Here is a 22787-nt window from a genome sequence, read left to right as displayed (position 1 = left end):
GACTGCAGCCCACCAGGCTCCTCCGTCCATGGGATTTTACAGGCAAGAGTACTGGAGTGGGGTGCCATTGCCTTCTCCACCTCCCCACCCTGACCTTCCTCAATGACCACGCTCAGTGCCTGTGCCCCGAGGCAACACTGCCCCCTAGTGGAAGTCAGTAGGGTTAACAGCACTCCTTACTGGCCTCGGTCAGAATCTTCTTCGTCAGCCTTAAAAAGTTCCTGACCGATGCTTTGAGAAATGACCGTGTCTCTTAAGACCCCTTCTTGGGTTTGCCAGCTCAGTTTGATTTTCCTGTGTTACCCAGTAACACGGTGACTACCTGTTAGAGACTTCCCTCATACACTGCTCTGTTCCAGGCCTTAAGACAGGCTGTCCCCACGGGGGTGTCCGTTGGTGGATTGTCCAGTCAATCTGTATCACTCACACAGCATCCTATCCTGCTACTTATTTTCAGGAATGATTCAGGAACACTAGCTCAGGAATCCTACTGATTTTTGAGACGAAACGGTTTAAAGAGAAGCAGAAGGCATCACTGACTCAATGGACATGAGTTTGAGCAAACTCCAGGAGAAGTTTGGTGAAGGACAAGGAAGGCTGGCATGCTGCAGTCCATGGGGTTGCAAAGAATTGGACATGACTGCGCCACTCAACAACAACAACAAATTATAACCAATTGTGGCTAAAAGAACTGCTTCTTTGATATGAATCGGACACAGGCAGGAAGATTTTATATGAATTTGACTCTTATTCTGAAAGAGATTAGATAGCCAGTGTAATGGCTTATGGGTGGTGTATTATAGTAGCTTAGAGAAATTTTGTCATTAATTAGCATGGCCCATTGATAATGTATGTTTTTTTTAAAAAATCACACAGTCACAAATTGCAATTCCTGAATCGTTCTAGACATTCAGCTAGATAAAAGTAAACTCTGTTGGAGTTCTTCGGTGTGTAGACCATCTCATCTGTAATGATCAAACTCAGATACACTTATCCAACAGTTTATCTAGAAAGAGAAAAGGATCGTTCTGTGCAGAGATTACAGTTCATCACCGAAGCAACTGCCTTGTTACAGGTTAACTCAGATTCTAAAGCTTCATCTGGGGTAAATGGCAGCCCTCAAAATATCACGTGCGTGATAGTTTTTGGTTGGTCTGATAAAGGGTGTTGTATTTGTTTTTTTCGTCCTCTCTTGCCCTGGTTTGTGATCACTGCAACAATAGTCACCAGTTTGTTTTCCTCTTTTTGCTGGCTCTGTATCTCACCAAACAGCCCTTGCCAAATGAAGAGATGCCTTGGCTTACAAAGGCGGTTCAATGAATATTAGTCCCCAAAACGTCCATCTTTCTTTCTGCTGGATTTCTGGCCCCCAAAAAGCAGAAATAAAAAGAAACAGAGCTGGTAGCATCGTACTAGGGCCAGATGTGTTCCGTAGCTTCAGTAAGGACACGATGACGCTGTCGCAATGTGAAAATGAGGCAGGATACACAAAACCATTTTCAAAGCAAAACAAAGTTGGATGAAAACACATAATAGTTTTTATTAAGCCATACTTTTAAAAGCAACTTAGAAGCTTGTGTAGCCTTTCAAGACTCTCTGACATTTATTAAAGTCAGAAAAACATCATGCTAGTTACTTTATCTTTATAATGGAGATTATGATACAGTGACCTGGATAAGGAACTTGGAGTGTAGTTTCTGGGTTTTTTTTTCCCATTACTGGCCTCCAGAAAACTCTTTAGGCTTTCTGTACTTCATTTTCCTGATCTGTGTACAAAATGTCCTCCTCTCTGGAGTATTAAGAAAATTACCTATATAGTAAATGTTGATTGGTTTTGCTCCTTGGAGAAAGGCATTACATGATGTTTTATTATATTACCATCTTTCTTTGTAATCTAGATCAATACCATAACATCTTTGCATCCCTATATATATTTCTGCTAATGCATTACCATTTCATAATTTAATATCTCAAGTTATATGTCAAACTACATTTATATCAGTATGGATTTTACAGCCACATACAGAAGATATCAGTTTGTGTTTAAATTATGTTTCTTCAAGTCTCTTCTTTTTCTTAAACATTTCTTTCAGTCATAGTGGCTTTCATGCTTTTTATTAAAGCAAGTAGAATACTATTAGCAGTACAGTCAACTCTTGGTTATCAATCATGATTCTAGCTGATAAAACAAATCTTTATGTTATTGGCTTGAGACATCCGTAGCATTCACCATGTGCCAGGCACTATTCTATGAGCTTCACAACCATTAACTAATTTAATGGCCACCACAACCCTTTGAGGGCAGGTACTATTATCCCCATTCTACAGATGAGGAAACTGAGGTAGAAAGGGGTCACATAACTTGCCCAAGGTCACACAGCTAGTAAGGGGCCGAGCTGGATTCATTGACCAGCAACCTGACCCTCAGCTCATTTTCCTTCCCTTTCCAATTAAGCTGCTGCCTCTGTCTGTATGGAAGCTTCAGAGACCTCAGCCTCCTTCATTCCCCCACCCCCCCACCCCCATCCTTAACAACTCAGACAAGTGGCTCAATTGAGTGAACTCCAGTCCAAGTAGCAGTCCTGGCTCCCCTGTTTACCAGCTGTGTGACTTAAGACAAGTTTTAGCCCTTCTGTGCTTCCATTTCCTTACCTGCAGAATGGGTTTAATAAGTGTACACACTTCACAGGGCTACCGAGGGATTAATGAGATGATCCGTGTAAAGTTCACAGAATTGTGGCTGGCACATAGCAAGTGCACAACGCATGCTTGTTGCTGTTACTCCCCGTCCAGAGTGGGAAAAGAGTCATAATGGAATGGAAACATTATTAGTAGCCCCTTTTCCCCACCCACCAAAAAAAGGCCAACAGGGAGATAAGGCCCTGAAGGAAGCCTTCTGAAAATAATCAAAAGTTGACTGTGACTATACTGTCCGCCAGCCTGCGCTCTGCAGTTGCCGACAGTGACCTTGTGTTATGACCCATGCAGGCTATGGCCACTCGGACGCTGACGTTCTCCACCAGTCGTTACTTGAAGCCAATATTGCTACTGAGGTGTGCCTGACGGCGCTGGACACCCTCTCTCTCTTCACACTGGCGTTTAAGGTTTGTATTGAACAGCTGTTCATGGTCAGAGCCTTTCTGAAACTCATTTTTTGCTTATTTAGCTGAATCAGCAAGAACTTCTTAATGTTGCAGTTTTACTGCAGCAACTGCTTTTGCCCCTGTAAGGAAGCCATTAATCCTTAAATTCCTTTAGCGAAAGCATTCCACAATTAATGACCCCAATTCCCTGAAATATAGTACAGCTTAACTCTAAGCTGAGCGCCGAAGAATTGATGCTAATAGAACTGTGGTGTTGGAGAAGACTCTTGAGAGTCCCTTGGACTGCAAGGAGATCCAACCAGTCCATTCTAAAGGAGATCAGTCCTGGGCGTTCTTTGGAAGGAATGATGCTAAAGCTGAAATTCCAGTACTTTGGCCACCTCATGCGAAGAGTTGACTCATTGGAAAAGACTCTGATGCTGGGAGGGATTGGGGGCAGGAGGAGAAGGGGACAACAGAGAATGAGATGGCTGGATGGCATCACCGACTCGATAGACATGAGTTTGAGTGAACTCCGGGAGTTGGTGATGGACAGGGAGGCCTGGCGTGTTGTGATTCATGGGGTCGCAAAGAGTCGGACACGACTGAGCGACTGAACTGAACTGAACTGGTCAGAGTGTGCTGCCTGCTTGCAACTGGTGGACACAGGCTTTGGCGAGGTTAACCCTTGGCCAGATGAAAGCATTTACCAGGAACGTGGCTTTGCTCTGCCTTCAAGGATGATAAATACAGGAGCCTAATCAGGCATTTCTGCCTTCACTGTCTTTAAACATATCCAAATGTGGTAGCAATTAAAATTAAATGTTTATATGTAGAGGTGTGTGCTCAGTTTTGTCCAATTCTTTGCTGTCCCATGGATTGTAGCCTGCTGGGCTCCTCTGCTCATGGTATTTTCCAGGCAAGAATACTGGAATGGGTTGCCATTTCCTACTCCAGAGGATCTCCCCAACCCAGGGATCAAACCCACTTCTCCTGCATTAGCAGGTGGATTCTTGACCACCGAGCCACCTGGGCAGCCCATACGTAGAGGAGCAATACGTAAAAACAGGTTCACATTTTCAATTTTTTTTATCTGTTACTAAGTTAAGTGATAGAAAACATTTCAGGCATAGAGAATAAAAAGTGGTCTTGGTCTTATCTTTAAGTTGTAGTGAGTCACATTCGCACAGGTAAAGACAGTCTCTTAAGCCACTCTCGTTTTGGGGGACCTACCCCTTCCCATTCTTGCTCAGTAACTGCTTAGGTTTTCAGGGAGACTGAGTTAGTATTAATATTCTCTGAATATGAAAACAGCATGTTTATTTGCAAGGCAATTTGGGAAACATACCCAAAGGCATTCTGTACTCGTCTTCTTGTGAAGCACATTCCCTTATTACACAGAGTAAAGATAGTTACTGGCCATCACATGGCTTTATTATAATTTACCATTGCTCTTAGCGTTCTTGCTACCCATGTCCCCAGGAAGTGTCATCACTAGGAACCCCGCCGAGAGATGAGGAAATGGTGAATCCCTAGGATGAGGATGGGGGTAGCCGTGTCTTATGTGGAGCCTGACCCCAGCGGTTCTCGGTTGTGGGCCCCCAGCTGGCGGCAGCTGCAGGCCCTGAAGCTTTGTTAGAGGTGCAGGTTCTTGGGTCCTGCCTGACCGAATCCAACCCTGGGAGTGAGACGTAAACAGTACGGCTGAGGACCACTGCTGTACTAGAACCACATTTTGAGCCTCTTTCTGTTTTCTTTTGGAGATTTTTAAGTAACAGTTCTTATGTAAGTAGGCAGTGAAATTTGTAATATATTTGCCCCGTGCATATGTATCCATGCTAGCTGATAAGCTCAGATGCATCTGTAAGGTCAGAAGAGCAGTTGGGACGCTTTCTTCCTCTGTCTCCTGGGCCCCAGCGTGTAAATGAGCAGGAAGCCCCAGGGCTGCCCAGTAGGTGTGGTCTGGCCCCACAGGCAGGTGAGCGCACACGCAGCACAGGTGTGGTCTGGGAATGTCGTGAGGTCAGTGACGGTTTCCATACTACTGCACAGCCTGCAGTGCATCCTCAGCCTCCTTTAAATCACCTGCTTCATATGAAAGAAGAGCCTTGGTCAAGGTTCCCAGGTCTCCAGTGTCTGACCACTGTTAAATTAACTAACAGGTTCTGACTCGAGAGAAACAACATCTGATGGTCTCTGATTGATGACTGATTGTGACGTTTGTTGGGGGACCATCTTTGAAAAAAATCACTTCATGTCTCCAGACCTAAGATAATCTCATTTGTAAGACTGAAAAAGTAGGATCTGCCTCCCAGGCTGTTGTACGTTACAGCAAGATGACCCCTGGAAGGGCCGAGCACTCTGCTGATACAGACCGGGCTCCAGGACACGTGGGATCAGGCCGTTGTACAGAAACACTGTGGGCTTCAAGCCCCAGCCACACCGTTAGCCAGACGTTAGGCCTTGGGCAGGTCTCCTTGACATCTGTGGGCCCCGATTTCCTTCCCTAGAACATGCCAGTTATGCCTACTGTGTCGGGAATTGATATGAAGTACCCAGAAACATCTACCCTGTGTTTGGCACGCAGCAGGAGCTCAAATGTTGACTCTAGTTTAGCAGTAAGCACTTTCCGCTGTGCTCATGCCTTCCTGGTCCTCAAAGTAAAGGATCTGATTCCTCAGACACACAGGCAAGGTTGAATTTTTGGGCTGAGGTGGCCTCTATCAAGGTCTGTATGCCTCTCTGCAAAAATTTTTGTTTAAAGCTCAACACGTATACACACCCATTAAAAAATGGGAAGATGGGCGAATCTTATGGCCTTAAAGGATGTCGTGGCAAGCAGTAGATTCGCAGTAGTACCCAGCCTAGATCCACAAGGCCCACTGGTGTAGCAGGCCCTGGGATCTTCCTATGTATATATTTATTCAGCTGAAGCATCACGCAGAGCCTATCAGAAAAATTAAAGTATTACATTGAGTTAGCTGACATAATTGTTTGCAGATAGTCATCTTCGACAAATGGATCCCCATCTTTACTGAGCCTCTTAAATGACCACATCTCATAAGTTGCCGAAGGCAATCAAGAAATCACATTCTAAATGAGAGGAAATGTTTGAAAAGATTTAAGCCCTGAATCCCAGTTTATTATTATATTAGCTTCCTGCTGTTTACTGCCGTCTGTCTTCAGCGTCAGTCCTCACTATAGCCTAGCCCATAGAGCTTCTTCTCCCTTTTACAGGTGAGGACATTGAGGATGAGAAGTGACATGTCAAGCCCTTCTTCCCTGCTAAGTCAGTCGTGTGCATGGGGCAGAGGGGTGGAGGGGGAAAGGAACTAAGCTGGGTGAGTGTCGAGGTAGTTGAATGACCTCCCAGACAGAAAAAAGGAAATGAGCAAGCACCGACTAGATGCTGGCACTGTGTGGGCACTTTCACATGGGTTATCTAATTCATAAAAAGATGTGTTTTGTAAACCAGGGTAGTTATATGCAGAAAAATACACCACTTCTCTGACTGTTTTAAAATGTCTGTTAATACAGTCCCAAACCAATGCTAGGAAGATCCCCTGGAAAAGGGCATGGCAACCTACTCCCGTATCCTTGTCTGGAGAATTCCACAGACAGAGGAGCCTGGCAGGTTACAGTCCATGGGGTCAGAGTCAGACACGACTGAGCAACTTTCACTTGCAAACCAATGATAACCTTTAAATAGTTGATAATACTTTCAATATACTTACAAATTTAATCCAAAAACGTATTTTAAGCAATTCCACATGGTGCCTTTTCTTGATTTGAGGTGCATGGTGGGAACCAGGTCGTGCTGAGAAGGATTGCGGTGCATGGCCAGGGTGGGGAGCACACGGACAGCGGGGGTCAGCTAGGGAGACTGGGGTCTGCTTTACACAGCCGTGAGCCTGGGGTTCAGGTTGTCTCGGCGACTGACGAGCCTCTGTAACAGAGACAGCTCTTCTCTAAACTAGATGTTTATAATCAGTGTTTAAACGAAAATAAAGCCATATGCCTAGGAAGAACGGAGCTGTCTTAAATAACACAGTTCCAGATATCTCATTTTGATATTCAAGGTTTAAATTGTTCTCCTGTTCATGGCTCTTTAGAAATTCCTGATACTGCATGTTCGTTCTCTGAAAGGCCCATTTCTCTGAGGAGGCTGTGTGACAACAAACTTGAATCCACATCAGACAATTCCTGAGAACTGTTTGTAACCTCTGCTCCACCTTATTGCTAGAAATGCGTCATGCCTTTCTTATTGTTCTAACATCTCGTCTAATTTTCTCAATGAAATTCTCCCATCTTCAGTAACATCTATAAGGAGATAAAGGTAGAAATGAGATCCTCCATTGTTATCTGTGGCTATTTATAAATGGAAAAATGAAGGTGATTTTTGTTTTGCCTTTTTTCCCCCCTTCTCTGGGTCTTTCTGAATGTTCAAAGATTTTTATGTTTAGTATCTGTTACTTTCTAATGAGAAAGAAAGAGACACACAAACAGAAGAAAATAGGAAGGTACCTGGTAAACTGGGGTGTATTCAGGATGAAAGGCCCTTCACCCCTTTAAATGAGCAGTTATGTATATCTTGGTGTGAGTTTTTACTCCGTTCTTCAAGCAACTTTTGTGATCAGAGCCCAGGAAGACTAAATCCTAAAAATGGGAAGCAAAAACCTTGACCAGAGGAGAGAGAAAGGAAGTTTAACTCCAGTGGTAAGAACTTGAAGACAGGCCAGTTCAGAACAAGACCAGAGGTCTTCTCCATTTTTGTACGAACCATCTCTCCCAGAAGAGTGCTGAGAAGATAAAAGCTCACATCCAGATTCACGCAAACCTTCCTCCAGCTGTAATGAGGAAGGGCTGCGGCTCCAGGGAAAAGCACTGCTCACAAACAGCAAAGCGTGTAAGCAGTTCCCCGAACACTGAAAGCAGCCTCTTTTTTTGTTTGTTTTTTCTAGTTGGTGAACAGCTGCTCATGGTTGAGAATTACATCATATTCAGTTAATTAAGTCACATTTTCTGCTCATTAAATTGTTTCTCTTTCACACAATGGAATTCAATGCTGTATCTCAGTATTACATGATATAAAGATCACAGGATTCCAGGTGTCCACCAGCTGTGAATACACCTGTGAGTCACTGGACCTATAAAAACAAAACTTACTCCTTGAGTTAAACTTTTTCTCCAACAGTAAGATGAGGTGAATTTCAAAACTATTATTTCAGCTATAATTTGCTCTGCAACAGAACTGGCCAGACATAAGTCATTTCTGCTCATTTCACTGAATTATAAGATTGGTTTCAGGTACTGGCCTCTGGACTTTTTTTTTTTTTTTTTTTTAATGACAATCATTTTTGCCTACTTTTGCAAAATGTACGCATTCTCCCAAAAGCACGCCTTTGTCTTGATGGGCCTGTCTGTATTTGAAGAGGCAGGTCTCCACTGTCACACACGTGTCGTGGCTACATGCTGGTCTCTAGCTGGGCAACACGTCTGTCTACTGTACGTGTTCAACAATCTTTGGGCGTTTTAGCCAGCCAGGCTTCCGCGGTGTTGAATCAGTGTGGATTTGCTGCTGGTGGGAGGAAATCATGAAAAACAAAGAGAAGAAATTAGTGGTGGCCCTCTTGCCACTTACCGAACAAATCAGAGGTGGATCAAATACTCCCTATGTGTGCTTAGCCACTCAGTCATGTCCAACTGTTTGCAACCCCATGGACTGTAGCCTGCCAGGCTTCTTTGTCCATGGGGATTCTCCAGGCAAGAATAGTGGAGTGGGTTGCCATGCCCTACTCCAGGGGATCTTCCCAACCCAGGGATCAAACCCAGGTCTTCTGCACTGCAGGCAGACTCTTTACAGTCTGAGCCACCAGAGAAGCCCAGATACTTCTTATACTTGACCTCAAGTCTTCACAGCAGCTCAGTTTTAGGGTCACTGTTTCAGGGATGAAAAGGACCAGGCTTGGTTTACCTGCAAATCCATACACAGGAGTGTGTGCTAAGTCACTTCAGTCGTGTCCAATTCTTTGTGACCCCGTGGACCATAGCCTGCCAGGCTCCTCTCTCCATGTGATTCTCCAGACAAGACTACTGGAGTGTGTTGCCATGCCTTTCTCCAGGGTATCTTCGCAACCCAGGGATCGAACCCACGTCTTTTAAGTCTCCTGCTTTGGCAGGCAGGTTTTTTACCATTAGTGCCACCTGGAAAGCACACCTGAGAAACAGTGCCTGACCAAGGCCTGGGCGTTTTTGCCCTCACCAGACTGCCTGGTGGGTGACGCATGGCTTCACAGAGTGCCTGAGAGCCTGCGGTGGGTGAGAAAACCCAGCCGTCACTGATAGGGTATCTGTTTCATAGACCTCACTTCAGTACTTTTCCAGCCCGTTCATTAGCCGATACCTGTAACGACTCTTCTCTGCTGGAACTGAGGTGTCACAAACCTTACCTCTGTATCAGTTGCTGGGCACAATAAAAATAAGTCAATAAATGAAGCCCGGTCAATACTGAGATACTGTGGTCCTTTAAACCATATCACCGTTTGCTGTGAACTTTTAAAATTAGTCCCTCCCTTAGTAATAAAAGCATAAATTTATTGATAAGCTTATTTGTTCTACAGGAGACTTCTGTGCTCTCCTAGAAGGTTTCTGGCAAGCTTGTTTAAATTATAAGTTGTCCTAGTACCTGGAAAATGTAACCTTTGAGGCTGGCAGTTATATGAAACCTGTTAGCGATGTCTGGCATGTCTCACTGACCAGGCTCTTCTCCTGTATTTTAAGAACCAGCTCCTGGCTGACCATGGACATAATCCCCTCATGAAGAAAGTTTTTGACGTCTACCTGTGTTTTCTTCAAAAACATCAGTCTGAAACGGCTTTAAAACACGTCTTCACCGCCTTAAGGTCACTGATCTATAAGGTACGTGGTGTCATCAGGGGAGGTCGTCCTCGATTGTCACCTGTTCTCCTCTGTCCCCCCGGGGCTGAAGGGGGCGCTAACTAACCTCTCTGGGCCCATTTGCTTCCTCGTGTCCATCTAGTTCCCCTCGACGTTCTACGAGGGGAGAGCGGACATGTGTGCGGCCCTGTGCTACGAGACCCTCAAGTGCTGCAACTCCAAGCTGAGCTCCATCAGGACCGAGGCCTCCCAGCTGCTGTACTTCCTGATGCGGAACAACTTCGACTACAGCGGCAAGAAGTCCTTTGTCCGGACCCACCTGCAGGTGCGTGCGCTTTAGCTTTCAGGACACGCGTGCCCTGTGGAATTCTGCTTCCGCAGGAAGGCCGTGCATGTCGACGTTTACCAAGTTACCTCGGTGTGAGTTCTGAACGGTCTGGCAGCAAGACGGAAAGCTCAAATGTCACATTTACTGGTTTGGTTAATTTCCTCCTCCAAGTTGTACGATTTGGGCCCAGGATGTGTCTCTGTTGGTAAACTGACATTTAAGTATTGAGTCAGTTCTGGACTGACTGAAATTAGGCTGAGTTAGGACGTACAGAACCTATGAGAGGATTCCTCGCAGTAAACATCTCAGGTAAGACACAGAGAGCCCAAAGTAGTCCCTTTCTGTCGTCCATCTGTCGACACACCTGCCGTTTCTCCAGAGTTAAAATGCGCCAAATTCCCCGTCCTGTAAACTGCCTGACACTAGGGGCTCAGGTATTTCTGTAGACCCTCTTTTTCTACAAACACACAGGAGTGCCTTCTCTGTCTCTGTACTTATTCCTTTTTGAAAACAAGTATTTATCGTTTGCAAACTACATGCTAGGATTCCTGGGTGCCGGGAGCAAAGCAGGACCCTCTCCTGACCCGGACAGGGTGTCGTCATCCCCGGAGGACAGGCAGACCGCGAGGCTTCTGTGCCACGTGCCCAGGGCCGTAACAGGAGAATTTCAGTGCACCAAGGAGCGGGCCAGGGGCTTCCCGGGGGGTTGAAAGATGAACAGGGGCTTGGGGGTGAGCATGTTCCAGGCCCTGGATGAGAAAGGGGCCAGCCAGGGAGCTGGAGAAGGTCCAGACAGTAGGGTTGAGAATGTGGAGGCATCATTGCATATTCAGGGGGATCACCTGGACTCCAGACTGAGAAAGGATCGGGAAGTCGAGGCCTGAGCTCGGAAGACCGTGGGGAAACCATGTCAAGTCTAGGCCAGAGAGGATGGAGTCCTGGGTCAAGGAGAGGTTAGAAAGAAAAGGAGACTGCGTTAACAGTACTTGGTGACAGTACTTAGTACTGGCTGTGGTGCAGGATGGGGGGACAGGTCACAGTTTAGTTGAGTAACTAGGTCAAGGCAGTGCTAATATAGACCCCCAAAAGACAGATTCCCCCATGCCATGGTTAATATGTACATGTTTTAATAATAAATGCAGAGGGTCATCCACTTTTGAATACTGAGCCCATATAAATCCAAGCCAAAACCAAAGAAGTAAATAATAAGGTCTCCATGTCTATTAGAGAAGGTGATCCGTAATTATCCAAGTGACATGGGCTCATATGCTTCTCATTCCTCTACACTTGCCTCGTCACCATTTTGCTATACAAACAAAAGACGCAAGGAGAGCAGAGGCACCTTCTGGAATAATTCTTGGAAGTGGGAGGGGAATACTCAGACGCTATTTCCCACACTGGGGCGACCCCTGCTCGCAGGCTTCCCATTGCCCCATCCCCATGCACACCGTGACCAAAGTCAGAGGCCGAGCCAGGGGCATCACGTGAAGGTGAATTGATTAGCTCACATTTGTGTGTCCCTCAGATTGTTATTTCAGTCAGCCAGCTGATAGCAGATGTTGTTGGCATCGGGGGAACCAGGTTCCAGCAGTCCTTGTCTATCATCAACAACTGCGCCAACAGTGACAGGCTCATCAAGGTAGGTGGCCCGGTGCCGATTTACTTTTTACCCCCCGAGACCTGGCCTTATCATCTGGGAAACACACGCAGACAGACAAATCACAGCTGAAAGCCTGTCTTCCCTCCACCCTTGTTCCAGCACACCACCTTCTCCTCGGACGTGAAGGACTTGACCAAAAGGATCCGCACAGTCCTGATGGCCACGGCGCAGATGAAGGAGCACGAGGCTGACCCTGAGATGCTGGTGGACCTCCAGTACAGCCTGGCCAAGTCCTACGCCAGCACCCCCGAGCTCCGGAAGACATGGCTGGACAGCATGGCTCGGATCCACGTGAAGAACGGGGACCTGTCAGAGGTAGCCCCACGCGCCTGTCTGTCCAGGCTTTTTGAGAAAACGAGTTATGCCCCACTCACTGAAAGAAGCTGATTATGAGAGAAACTTCCCAGTAATTCCAAGAAGCCAGCTAAAAGCATGTGATACTTCAGTGTTGGGCTCAGAGCTCCTTCATAGTCATTTAGCAGTTTTCCAGTTTGGAATATCGTAAGGGGCTTTCTCTGTCCCAGGAGCGTTGTTTGTGAGCTCTTAGAAGACACCCGTGCTCACACACGTGCCCGTTAGTGCAGATGCGTTCGGCTTCTGCATCAGAAGTTCTCTCCTGATCTAAAATGCAACTATTTTATGGTAAAGTGAGATTTTCCTGATACAGAAGTCAGCTAGGGCATGGCCTTTTCCTCTTCGAGGCAGTGGTTTTGTCTGTGAACGCAGCAGGGGTCAGAGCCGCCCCGGGTGCAGAGCCATGGTTCAGTGAGCGACAGCATGGCAGGTGTGGAGGTGGGGTGTGTGGACTTCGAGGAGACCGGCTCCCAGATCCAACATTGACTAATTCGGTGACACTGAGCCTGTTCTTAACCCTGCTGTGTCTCAGTGACATCATCTGTAAAATGGGGCAGTTAAGGACAATGATGGGCTGTAAGGCGGGTTCTCTTCATGTTCCCACAAAAACTCTGCTCAGGGTTCACGCCCGTGGCATTTAGGTATGATCAGGAGAACAACCAAAGAAATATGCTTTTACTTTTAAACATGCTAATTGCTTGAATTAGTGAAATTGTATCCTATATCTGAAAAGTGTATGTAACAATTCTTACTTTTTGATTATTCAGAGTCCATTCTGTTTGATCAGAAGTTTAATCTAAAATATCCATTAGCCATAATAAAAATGAATTACGCACTTGTTAGTAGCAGTAATTTTTCTACCATTCTGATGAGAACCAGGGCTTAGGCATTAGAACCTTACAGTAGGTTCATTTCTAACAGCTATGTTTGATGTTTTATAAACCATGGCAATTCGGTTAAAAGAATTTATTTTTGTTTTTTCTTACATTTTAAAGGTGTTTATAATGTTATCCATTGGACATTACATTACTTTCATTTAGAATTCTATTTTTGGAAAAAATGTATAACTTCATTGTTTTTTAGGTTGACAGAAAAATATATTAGCCCCTGAAGTTTGAGCAGTTCTCTCTGAATATAGGAACGCACATGCCTTTTCTTCAAGGGATCGTCTTTTCCCTTTAAGAGAAATAATGCCAAAATCTTAGATATAGTAAGATAAAATGCTTTTTAAAAATCTTTTATCTTTAATAAAAGTTAAATAATTCTAGATAGAAATGGGCCTTACCAAGCTTGTTGCCATTCATCTGAATTCATAGTTTCATAATTTCAATTTGTATGAATTGTCCCACTTTTTTCTATAGGTAAGATGTCAGCCATTAGGAACACTAGCTGATGCCCTGAGATCTAACATAAGTACACACAGTCATTAGGTTTCTGATGGTGAGCTTTGTGCATTGTAACAGGTGATTCTGAAGCATGTGTCTTTTACTATAGGCAGCAATGTGCTATGTCCATGTCACAGCCCTGGTGGCAGAATATCTCACACGGAAAGGTAAGAAATGATTCTGTGTTTTGTGAAACAATTGTCAAATTTTACAAAGCAGCAAAGACAAGCGAGAGCCATTCAGAAAGATTTGAGGTGGAGGCTGTGTGTGTGTGTGTGTGTGTGTGTACACTGTGTTGTTGTTTAGTCACTTAGTCATGTTTGACTCTTTGCAACTACATGGAGCCTGCCAGGCTCCTCTGTCCGTGGGATTTCCCAGGGAAGAATAGAATACTGGAGTGGGTTGCCATTTCCTTCTATACTTACTCATTGTTTTTTTTAATTCGCTGATGTGACATTTACTTGACTCGGTAGGCACTGCAAAAATGCAAAACAAAAGTAGGTGGCGTGTTGTCATATAACCTCTTGCTAATAACTCCATCTTGCAAAAACTAGTTAATGAGCTTTGCCTCTGGTCTTTGACTGGCTGGCCGGTCTCCAGCTGGAGAGATTTTATTTTCCCTGAAGGTAGTTCCCTGGAACTGTTTATCCATCACACGGCAGCTGTAGCAGGTCATTAGATAGCATTTTCTGGAGCACAGCCGGGTTGGCTCTGTCGTGCGAGGAGGCAGCGCGCAGGCTGGGACCTCGCCTCCGCATGGAAGGGGCGGGTGGGAGTGTGCGCCGCCCCCCTGTGTGTAAGGGCTGGTTTCCACATCAGCAGGCTGTGAATCCTCTCATGGCCCCTCTGGTCAAACACCCATTGCTCATCTCCACTTCCCAATCGAGAACACGGGGCTTTCAGAAAAGCTGGCTGTGTTCCCGTGTATACTGGGGCACAGCTGCGCCAGGTCTGGCTGAACCCTGCTCTGTGTAAGGAATAACGTCAAGCCGCTGCGGCCGCCCTGTTACCTCTTGGCGGACCGCTTCCTGCAGCAGCAGGGCGAGTTCTCTCCGAGTTCTGGGTCACCCCCAGCGAAGGGGGTGACATGACAGCTGGAAAGAAACAGAGTTGTTTCTGAGCCTGTTTCTCTGACTGGCTTTGGCTCCTTCAGTTTTCTTGGTATCTGAGCATGGGTCATCTTATCAAATTATTGTTGTTACTGTATTTTGCTGTTAATTTGACTCAGTGCCTATTTCAATTTATTTAAGGATTACATACAGTTTAATAAAGGTGGGTGAAAAATGAAAAGGGATGAGAAAGGACTTCCTGGTGGTCCAGTGGCTAAGACTCTGTGCTCCCAAGGCAGGGGCCCCCGGGTTCGATCCCTGGGTCAGGAAGATCCCCTGGAGAAGGAAATGGCAACCTACTCCAGTGTCCATGTGCCGCAACTAAGACCCAGCACAGCCAAATAAATAAATAAATTTTTTAAATGGATGAGAAAAAGAAACAAATGGAGGGCAGTGGGGGTCAAATATGAGGAAGCAAATGAAGGCAAGTGCCCGGTGGCCCCAAGGTTCCCTGTGGCAAAGCTGGCATGAGACACAAGATTTCTAGATTGGTTTTCATTCAGCCCAGAGACAAACCAGGGCAGGAAGCACCCTCACGGCTCATCCACCTTCAGCTGATAACTCCACCTGTCTCCTGCTCTCTCAATTCTAGGCATGTTTAGACAAGGATGCACAGCCTTCAGGGTCATCACCCCGAACATCGACGAGGAGGCCTCCATGATGGAAGACGTCGGCATGCAGGACGTCCACTTCAACGAGGTGAGGACCGCAGCCCATGGGAGCTCGGGTCACCGAGAGTCTCAGGTGCTGCCATTCCCCACCCCTGCCCCCAAACCAGGGTTTACTCTCTGCAGCCGCTGTGTACACACTTTGCTCTAACTAAGATAATTCTCCAGAACACGGGCACAAGCTCCTGCCAGGCCCCTTTCTTGGAACTCCTCCTCTCCTCTGGAGAGAGTTTGTTGTTGTTGAGTCTCTCAGTCGTGTCCAGCTCTTTTGCAACCCCATGGTCTGTAGCCTGCCAGGCTCCTCATGGGATTTCCCAGGCAAGAATACTAGAGGAGGTTGCCATTTCCTTCTCCAAGGGATCTTCCTGACCCAGGGATTGAACCCACGAGTCCTGCATTGGCAGGCAGATCCTTTACCACTAAGCCACAAGGGAAGCCCAGAGAGTTTGCCAAGCCGGTTAGTAGTGATGTAAGACTGAGAGCTTAAACTCTCGTGGTAAAAGGTACACTGTTTTGAACCATAAGGTTTCTCATTCTTTTCAGCAATTAATTTCTCTGTTTTATGGGGTTTATTTATCTGTTTTAATCTGACTTTTCAATCAGTGTCCCCAGTCATGCAAGGCCACGAGAGGCCAGCCTGGGCTTGGGGGCAGAGCAGCCCCTGTCCACATCCTTGGATCCCTGCTTCTGCTTGAGTGCTGCCCCCAGGGCCTGCGCATCATGAGTAGATAAGACCACCCTGTCCCACCCCTCAGAGAGACCAAAACATTTGACTTTAGATCACTGTAGCAATTTCTGCAAGTTCCTTGCCAAAGCAGGGTCACCTTGCAGCCACTTCTCCGTGAGTAGACAGTTTTGAAATAAAGCTAAGTATCTGAAAAAAAGCCAGTTTTCTGCTATGTTCCCTGATTTCTTCTTCCATGAGTGTCTGCCAGAAGAGCTTTTCACGTGTGCCTGCCTCCCCTCAACTTTAAAGCAAAATGAAACAGTCGGGAGAAAGCTTTTTAATCATGCCCCTCTTTTAAGGAAAAATAAAGTGGTCTGTTTCTTCACGTGGAGAGAAAGAACAGAGAAAGGAGTAAACATCTTCCGCCTCTGTTGTAATTGTTTTTGATGACTGGAGGTCCTACTTAATATCAGGACTTTTGATCATGTTCATGCCAGTAAGCAGGGCCCATGAGCAAGCATCCTCCATGACACTGACCATCCATGAATCAGAAGCTCTTAAAGTGAGGCCCCAAGGCCCCTGGGGTCCCCAGTAACCTTTCAGGAAGTCTTTGAGGTCCTTCCTTTTCCACCTGTCTCCTTGAAGCTGGATTTTCTTTGTCTGCATCACCCAGAATAATATATTGAAGAGACTGAATGCAAACGCAGAGGCCAGAATCCAGGCTTTTCCTATGAAGCCAGACATTAGAGTGGCAAAAGTGTAGAACAGTACCACTCTTGTTTTTTAAAATTTTCCCATTAAAAACATTATTTTTGTTAACATGTAATCAGTTTATTATTATGAGTTTAAATTAATGCATAAATATTTTTACATTTCTTCAGTGTTCACTCCTAATATTGTAAATATGGAGAGATAACACCCATGTACATAAAAGTTCTCACCTATTTTTAAAGAATTCTCCATGATTTTTATAATATATAAAAGGATCTTAAGCCTCAAAGGCTTAAGAACCACCATCAAAAATTCTGTGGTTTCAAATGACTCCCTAAATTAAATAGTAACCATGAGAAAGAAAGATAATATATTGAGTGACTTTATATTTAAAAATTAATTTTAGCCAAAATACGTAAAGTTCTCTTAAGTATTCTGAAGGGGGGGAAAAAAAGCCAGTTGTTTATTACATGGTATTAACCATTCAACTGTCTCTCCACCTTGACATGCCTGCACCAATGATGGTTTTAAATTTTTCACTCTGACGTGTGAGCCTGACCCTCAGCAACAAGGCCCGCACGCTCTTGGCACTGAACTCTTCACTTCAAGGAGAGCTTGACTGGGTTTTTCCCTGAAAAGAAGCCTGAATGCATCGGCTCCCTGGAAGAACCACCCTTGTCCCTTGTCGCCCAGTCAGTTCTCTGGAGCACAGCACTTTTGTTTAGAATTCGCGATAAGGACAACAGCGATACCAAGAACAACTAAAGATTTGAAAGTTAAACAGTTGTGAATAACCTGTCCTCAGGGATGATAAAATGAAGATCAGGATGGCTCATCAGATTAAGTCATAGGCTGGAAAGAGACTGAGGAGCAGAGCCTAGGCAGTAGCCTAGGCAGTGAGCCCCATGAAACCAAGGGCAGATTCATCGGGGAAATTTGTGAATGGCACCCACTCTGAATAATGACTAAACATGTGATGGGGAAAACTTTATCAGCTCTTTTTCAGAATATAGATTTTCCACCCTGTCCTCAAAGCATAAAGCTGGTAAATCTTTAACAAGGTCCATAGTCCATAACGACCTGTCATGATTAGGATGCGACCTGGGGGGTTGTAAAGTCCCAAGCGAGCCCTGCACGTTAAGATGGAAAACAGCCAGCAGTGAAAAAATAGTGTGTACCAAAAGTCACAACGACGGAAATTGCCATGTAACCATTTTTGCCCTGGCCCTCAAAAGGTTTCAAGAAAAAGGGAAAGTCGAATATCTCTGCCAGAGGAGTTTTGGGGAAAGCTGGTGGGAATGGGTGTGGAACAATAGCTTAATAAGAATCGTTGCCCTTGTAATCTGCATTGTTGGATACATATAAATGCCTAAGATGCTCTCCAATGTGATTTTAGAGACACGACCTAAAAATGTGCGATTCTCCTGGCAGGAGGCCTCAGATGAGCTTTCGCTGGTAGCAGTCCGTCCTGCCTGACTCTGACCCAAAGAGCAGACTCCCTCCCAGCTGCTTTTGATTAAAGAGAAACAGCCCATTCCTGTTTACATTTTGTCTTACAAACCGGAGGCTATGCAGATGGAAGCATTCTGTCTCCTGGGGTGTCTGAATTGCATACAACCCTGTGTCGTCTCAGACCCTCCCTCTTTATCCCATACAGTCAGAGTCCCAGAAGGAAACTGCACACGCAGCAATGGAAGCAGCTCTAACAAAGAGACTGTTTTCAGAAGTTTGGTCAGGGTTTAGGGGAACCAGCGAGGAACACTGCAGAACCCTGGAGGTGGGCAGCAGCTGGCCTGCCCCCGTCCACCCGTGGGCTAAGGGCGGGGACAGAGAAACCACACAGAGAGGGTCCCCTGCCCGGGCTCAGTCCTGGCACAGGGGCAGGGAGGGAGGGAGGGACGGCCACCCCCCACTCCTCCTGCCCACCAGTCTCCTGCTGGCCTGGCACTGGCTGAACCCAGCCAGCAGCCAGTGGACGAGGAGTCCAGCAGGCAGGCCAGTGGTCCTGGCGCGTTGGCCCCCACAGCACAGAGCAAGGGCGAAGCGGGACTAAGAGGGACTGCAGTGGGGAAATGGAAAATGCGGTCCACCCTGGTTACTCTCCCAGGTGCTACAATTGCTCTGTAAGCCCCCAAATCAACATGCGCTGAAGCGCTTTCGCAGTCATCTGGGGACCCGCACAGAGCCGCAACAAGTTTAGAGCCCACACGTTCCCAGATGAGGCCAAGCAAGTAACACACTGCCTCCTTGTTTAGTTCCTGCTGTAAACAGGGGTCACTGCCCAGCCTCAGAGTGTGGTACTAAAATGCTGTCCGGTGTTCCTGAGCTCAGGATGTGCCTGACTTGTTGGATAAGCTCTGTTCAGACAGCATTAACAGCACTTTTGGTCATGGGTTCAGCGTTAATCATACAGTAGCAGTATGTGCTAAATTAGCTGTCTTTAAACAGAAACACACAAAACAAGCTTATATACTAATCAATTGTCAAAATTTTATAACCCGAGCGTAACCCTATATTTCCCCGAGGAGTGGGGGTTCAGTGTTCACACATTCAGTGTTGGCAGTGACCTTATAGAACATGACCACAGCAAATGATGAGGATCGACTGTTTGGCACACTCCAGTTTTGTTCCCCAGACCAATAATGGTCACTGTTCACAGAGTAAGCATGTGAGGTCAACCAGGCAGGTTACTGCTTTGTATTAGCCAAACGGTCTCTATTCAGAAACAACAAGCATAAAATGTTTACACCTACAGAACATCCCAAGAGAGAGTTATCAACACAACATCTTCTGTGGTTCCTCTGTTTCCATCTCATCCAAGCTCAGTGACTTTGTAACCCTGTAAGGGCTAAGGATCTACTTTTCTGTGACTGAGACTGCTCTTAGAACCATGAAAGCTATATAGTGTATCTTCATTTTCACAAGGATTCTCCAAGCCAGTAGCAGTAGGGAACGTGGCCCGCAGAACTTACCTGACTGCTCTCCCTCGACTCATACCAGGACATACCGCCCTGTTGCACGCTGCAAGGATTTCCTACGCTTCCTTGTGCTGGAGACACAGGTGGACGTGATGCAGCCGCTGCCCTTAGCACACAGCACGACTTCTGATGCTTTGTTGCCTTTGAGGAGAATCTAAACCTAAACCACAATCTGAACTGAAAGTCGTCTCAGCTGTCTGTGGCCTGGAAACGTCTAGCACCTACGTGTGTCGATTTGTTCCATAACTAGCTGTGTGCCATGTGCTGACCCGGGGCATATAAGAGGGGTGCCTGCCTCAGGAAGTTTCACCTGGTGTGATAGTCCTCGAGCTTTAGCTTGCTTAAAACTTACTTAGATTCCTGTTACAAATCCAAATCCCCATCCCCACCCATCCCCAGATCCAGTTGGGTAAGTGTAGTGCCTGGGAATCTGTATTTTTAACAAGCATCCCAGGTGATTATTCTGATACAAGGGATTTTGAGCTATATCTTGAGAAAATGATAATACAGTGGAAATATGAATGATGCCATGATGTAGGCCATTGCCCAAGTCAGGTCACGTGCTGACAGTTATTCCCAAATGGTAGATAATCAAGACAGCTAGCAAAGGGAAGCTCCAATACTTTGGCCACCTGATGTGAAGAGCTGACTCACCGGAAAAGACCCTGATGCTGGGGAAGACTGAAGGCAGGAGGAGAAGGCACAAAGGATAAGATGGTTGGAATGGCATCACCAACTCAATGTACATGAGATTGAACAAACTCTGGGAGATAGTGAAGGACAGGGAAGCCTGGCATGCTACTGTCCATGAGGTCGCAAGGAGTCGGACACAACTGAGTGACTGAGCAACAACAAGCTTCATAGGAAAGGTTAAATTAAATCAGTCAACTGTAAGATACAGCAAATATTATTTAACTGAAAAATTTTAAATCCCCTGCACATACATAGGCTCATAAGGCATTTTCAAGCATGCATGCACACACACCCACACACGCGCACCCATGCTCAGCGATAGCCATTTCCAGAGACAGGTCCTCGCTGCCCTCAGGTGCCCACACCTAAAAACAACTGACTAGCTCCAGTTTAAACAGCTTCCTGAATGGCTCATGAGCTTAGTGTACAGAGACCTTTTTAAGACTCGTCTAATATCATAAAATGTGTACTTTCCAGATGCATAAAATTCATTAAGGTTTTTATCCTTCCCCCTGACCATTAATTACTTACAGTTCTTTGAGCGTATTGATAATTTAGGGAAAAAAAAAAACTTGGCATTTAGATTTTAAACAAGGGGGGAAACTGTTAGACTTTCTGTATGACCGCTTTTCAAGGTCACTGCTGTCTGACCGCTATCAGTATTAGTTCTGATTTTCAAGGGATTCCTGAGAATTCAAAGTAAATTAACACGTGGAATTTCTGTTGAGAAAATTGTTCATATATGCCCCAATGTTTAGTTACTATGAAGGCTTTGCTGTTATTACTCTTTGTAATTTTGTGTTGATATATGGTCTCTCAAACTTAGTTATCTGTGATTGCTGGTTATTTCAAAGAACCTAATGTACCAACTATAAACATCTAGTTGTAGAGTTGATATTCAGTTCGGTTCAGTCGCTCAGTCGTGTCCGACTCTTTGCGACCCCATGAACCGCAGCACGCCAGGCCTCCCTGTCCATCACCAACTCCCAGAGTCCACCCAAACCCATGTCCATTATTGAGTCAGTGATGCCATCCAACCATTTCATCCTCTGTTGTCCCCTTCTCCTCCTGCCCTCAATTTTTACCAGCATCAGGGGCTTTTCCAATGAGTCAGCTCTTCGCATCAGGTGGCCAAAGTATTGGAGTTTCAGCTTCAACATCAGTCCTTCCAATGAGCACCCAGCACTGATCTCCTTTCGATGGACTGGTTGGATCTCCTTGTAGTCCAAGGGATTCTCAAGAGTCTTCTCCAATACCACAGTTCAAAAGCATCAATTCTTCAGCGCTCAGCTTTCTTGATAGTCCAACTCTCATACATGACCACTGGAAAAATCATAGCCTTGACTAGACGGACCTTTGGTAACAAAGTAATGTCTCTGCTTTTTAATACGCTATCTAGGTTGGTCATAACTTTTCCTTCCAAGAAGTAAGTGTCTTTTAATTTCATGGCTGCAATCACCATCTGCAGTGATTTTGGAGCCCAGAAAAATAAAGTCTACCAAATTAAACTTTGATGCTCAGTAATCGATACTCTACCCTTATGAGAGAAGGACTAACCTTTTTAAAAATAAAAGCCATTTTTAGTTTATTATTAGGTAAAATCTATAACTACTCTGCTTTTTTATGGTATACGTTATCATTTTTACAATGTGATATTTAGACTGATAAAATATAAATCCTAAATGCCTCCTGATCAGAAGCAAAGATAAAATAATGTCCAGGAGCATATATAAGTTGATATGCACCATCAAATTGTGATACTTATTTCATAATTATTTACTAGGCTCTCTTCACTTTATCAAACATTCCTGTTTTCCAGCCATTCTGGGGCATTCCTCTGGTTGAATGGCAGATTTTTCCATAATGAAATGAATTGCCCATCATACTGATACGCTGCTTGAATTCAGATGTCCTTGTTATTAAACTTCCCATGTGTTTCTAGTTTGACAAATGAGTAAAAGTAGTATTCACATCTTAGTCTCACAGTTAGGAGCACTTGGCCCAGGAGATTACTTATAAGCTCTATTTGATACATATTTATGCTCTATTTGATATATATTTATTAAGTGACTAAATCTCAAACCATTTAAAATATACCTGAAAGGCTGCTATACACAAATACCTTAGGAGGCGAGACATAGCATCATTTTAGAATCAAGGTACATCTTCCTCATAGAATACTTCCTGGTTGGGGCAGTTTATCTATGTTTGTGTGCATTTTCATGTCTCATAAAAATTATCTCTATTCAACTAT

The 22787-nt window shown here is 45.2% G+C and overlaps 1 protein-coding gene across 16 annotated transcripts in view; it reads left to right on the top strand.

Annotated features, from left to right (window-relative positions):
- Nucleotides 1-22787, top strand: part of DOCK9 (dedicator of cytokinesis 9) — a 323308-nt gene that overhangs the window by 238735 nt on the left and 61786 nt on the right. For all 16 annotated transcript variants that reach the window (XM_070800425.1, XM_070800419.1, XM_070800422.1 and 13 more), the window contains 7 exons: nt 2989-3104; nt 9864-10001; nt 10123-10305; nt 11834-11947; nt 12068-12283; nt 13817-13874; nt 15409-15515. In XM_070800425.1, the coding sequence (XP_070656526.1) occupies nt 2989-3104; nt 9864-10001; nt 10123-10305; nt 11834-11947; nt 12068-12283; nt 13817-13874; nt 15409-15515 (932 nt within the window). The remainder of the gene's footprint in view (nt 1-2988; nt 3105-9863; nt 10002-10122; nt 10306-11833; nt 11948-12067; nt 12284-13816; nt 13875-15408; nt 15516-22787) is intronic.

Source organism: Bos indicus, chromosome 12 (genome assembly GCF_029378745.1).
Source record: "Bos indicus isolate NIAB-ARS_2022 breed Sahiwal x Tharparkar chromosome 12, NIAB-ARS_B.indTharparkar_mat_pri_1.0, whole genome shotgun sequence".
Classification (NCBI taxonomy): Eukaryota; Metazoa; Chordata; class Mammalia; order Artiodactyla; family Bovidae; genus Bos; species Bos indicus.
This window is presented reverse-complemented; position numbering and strand designations above follow the sequence as displayed.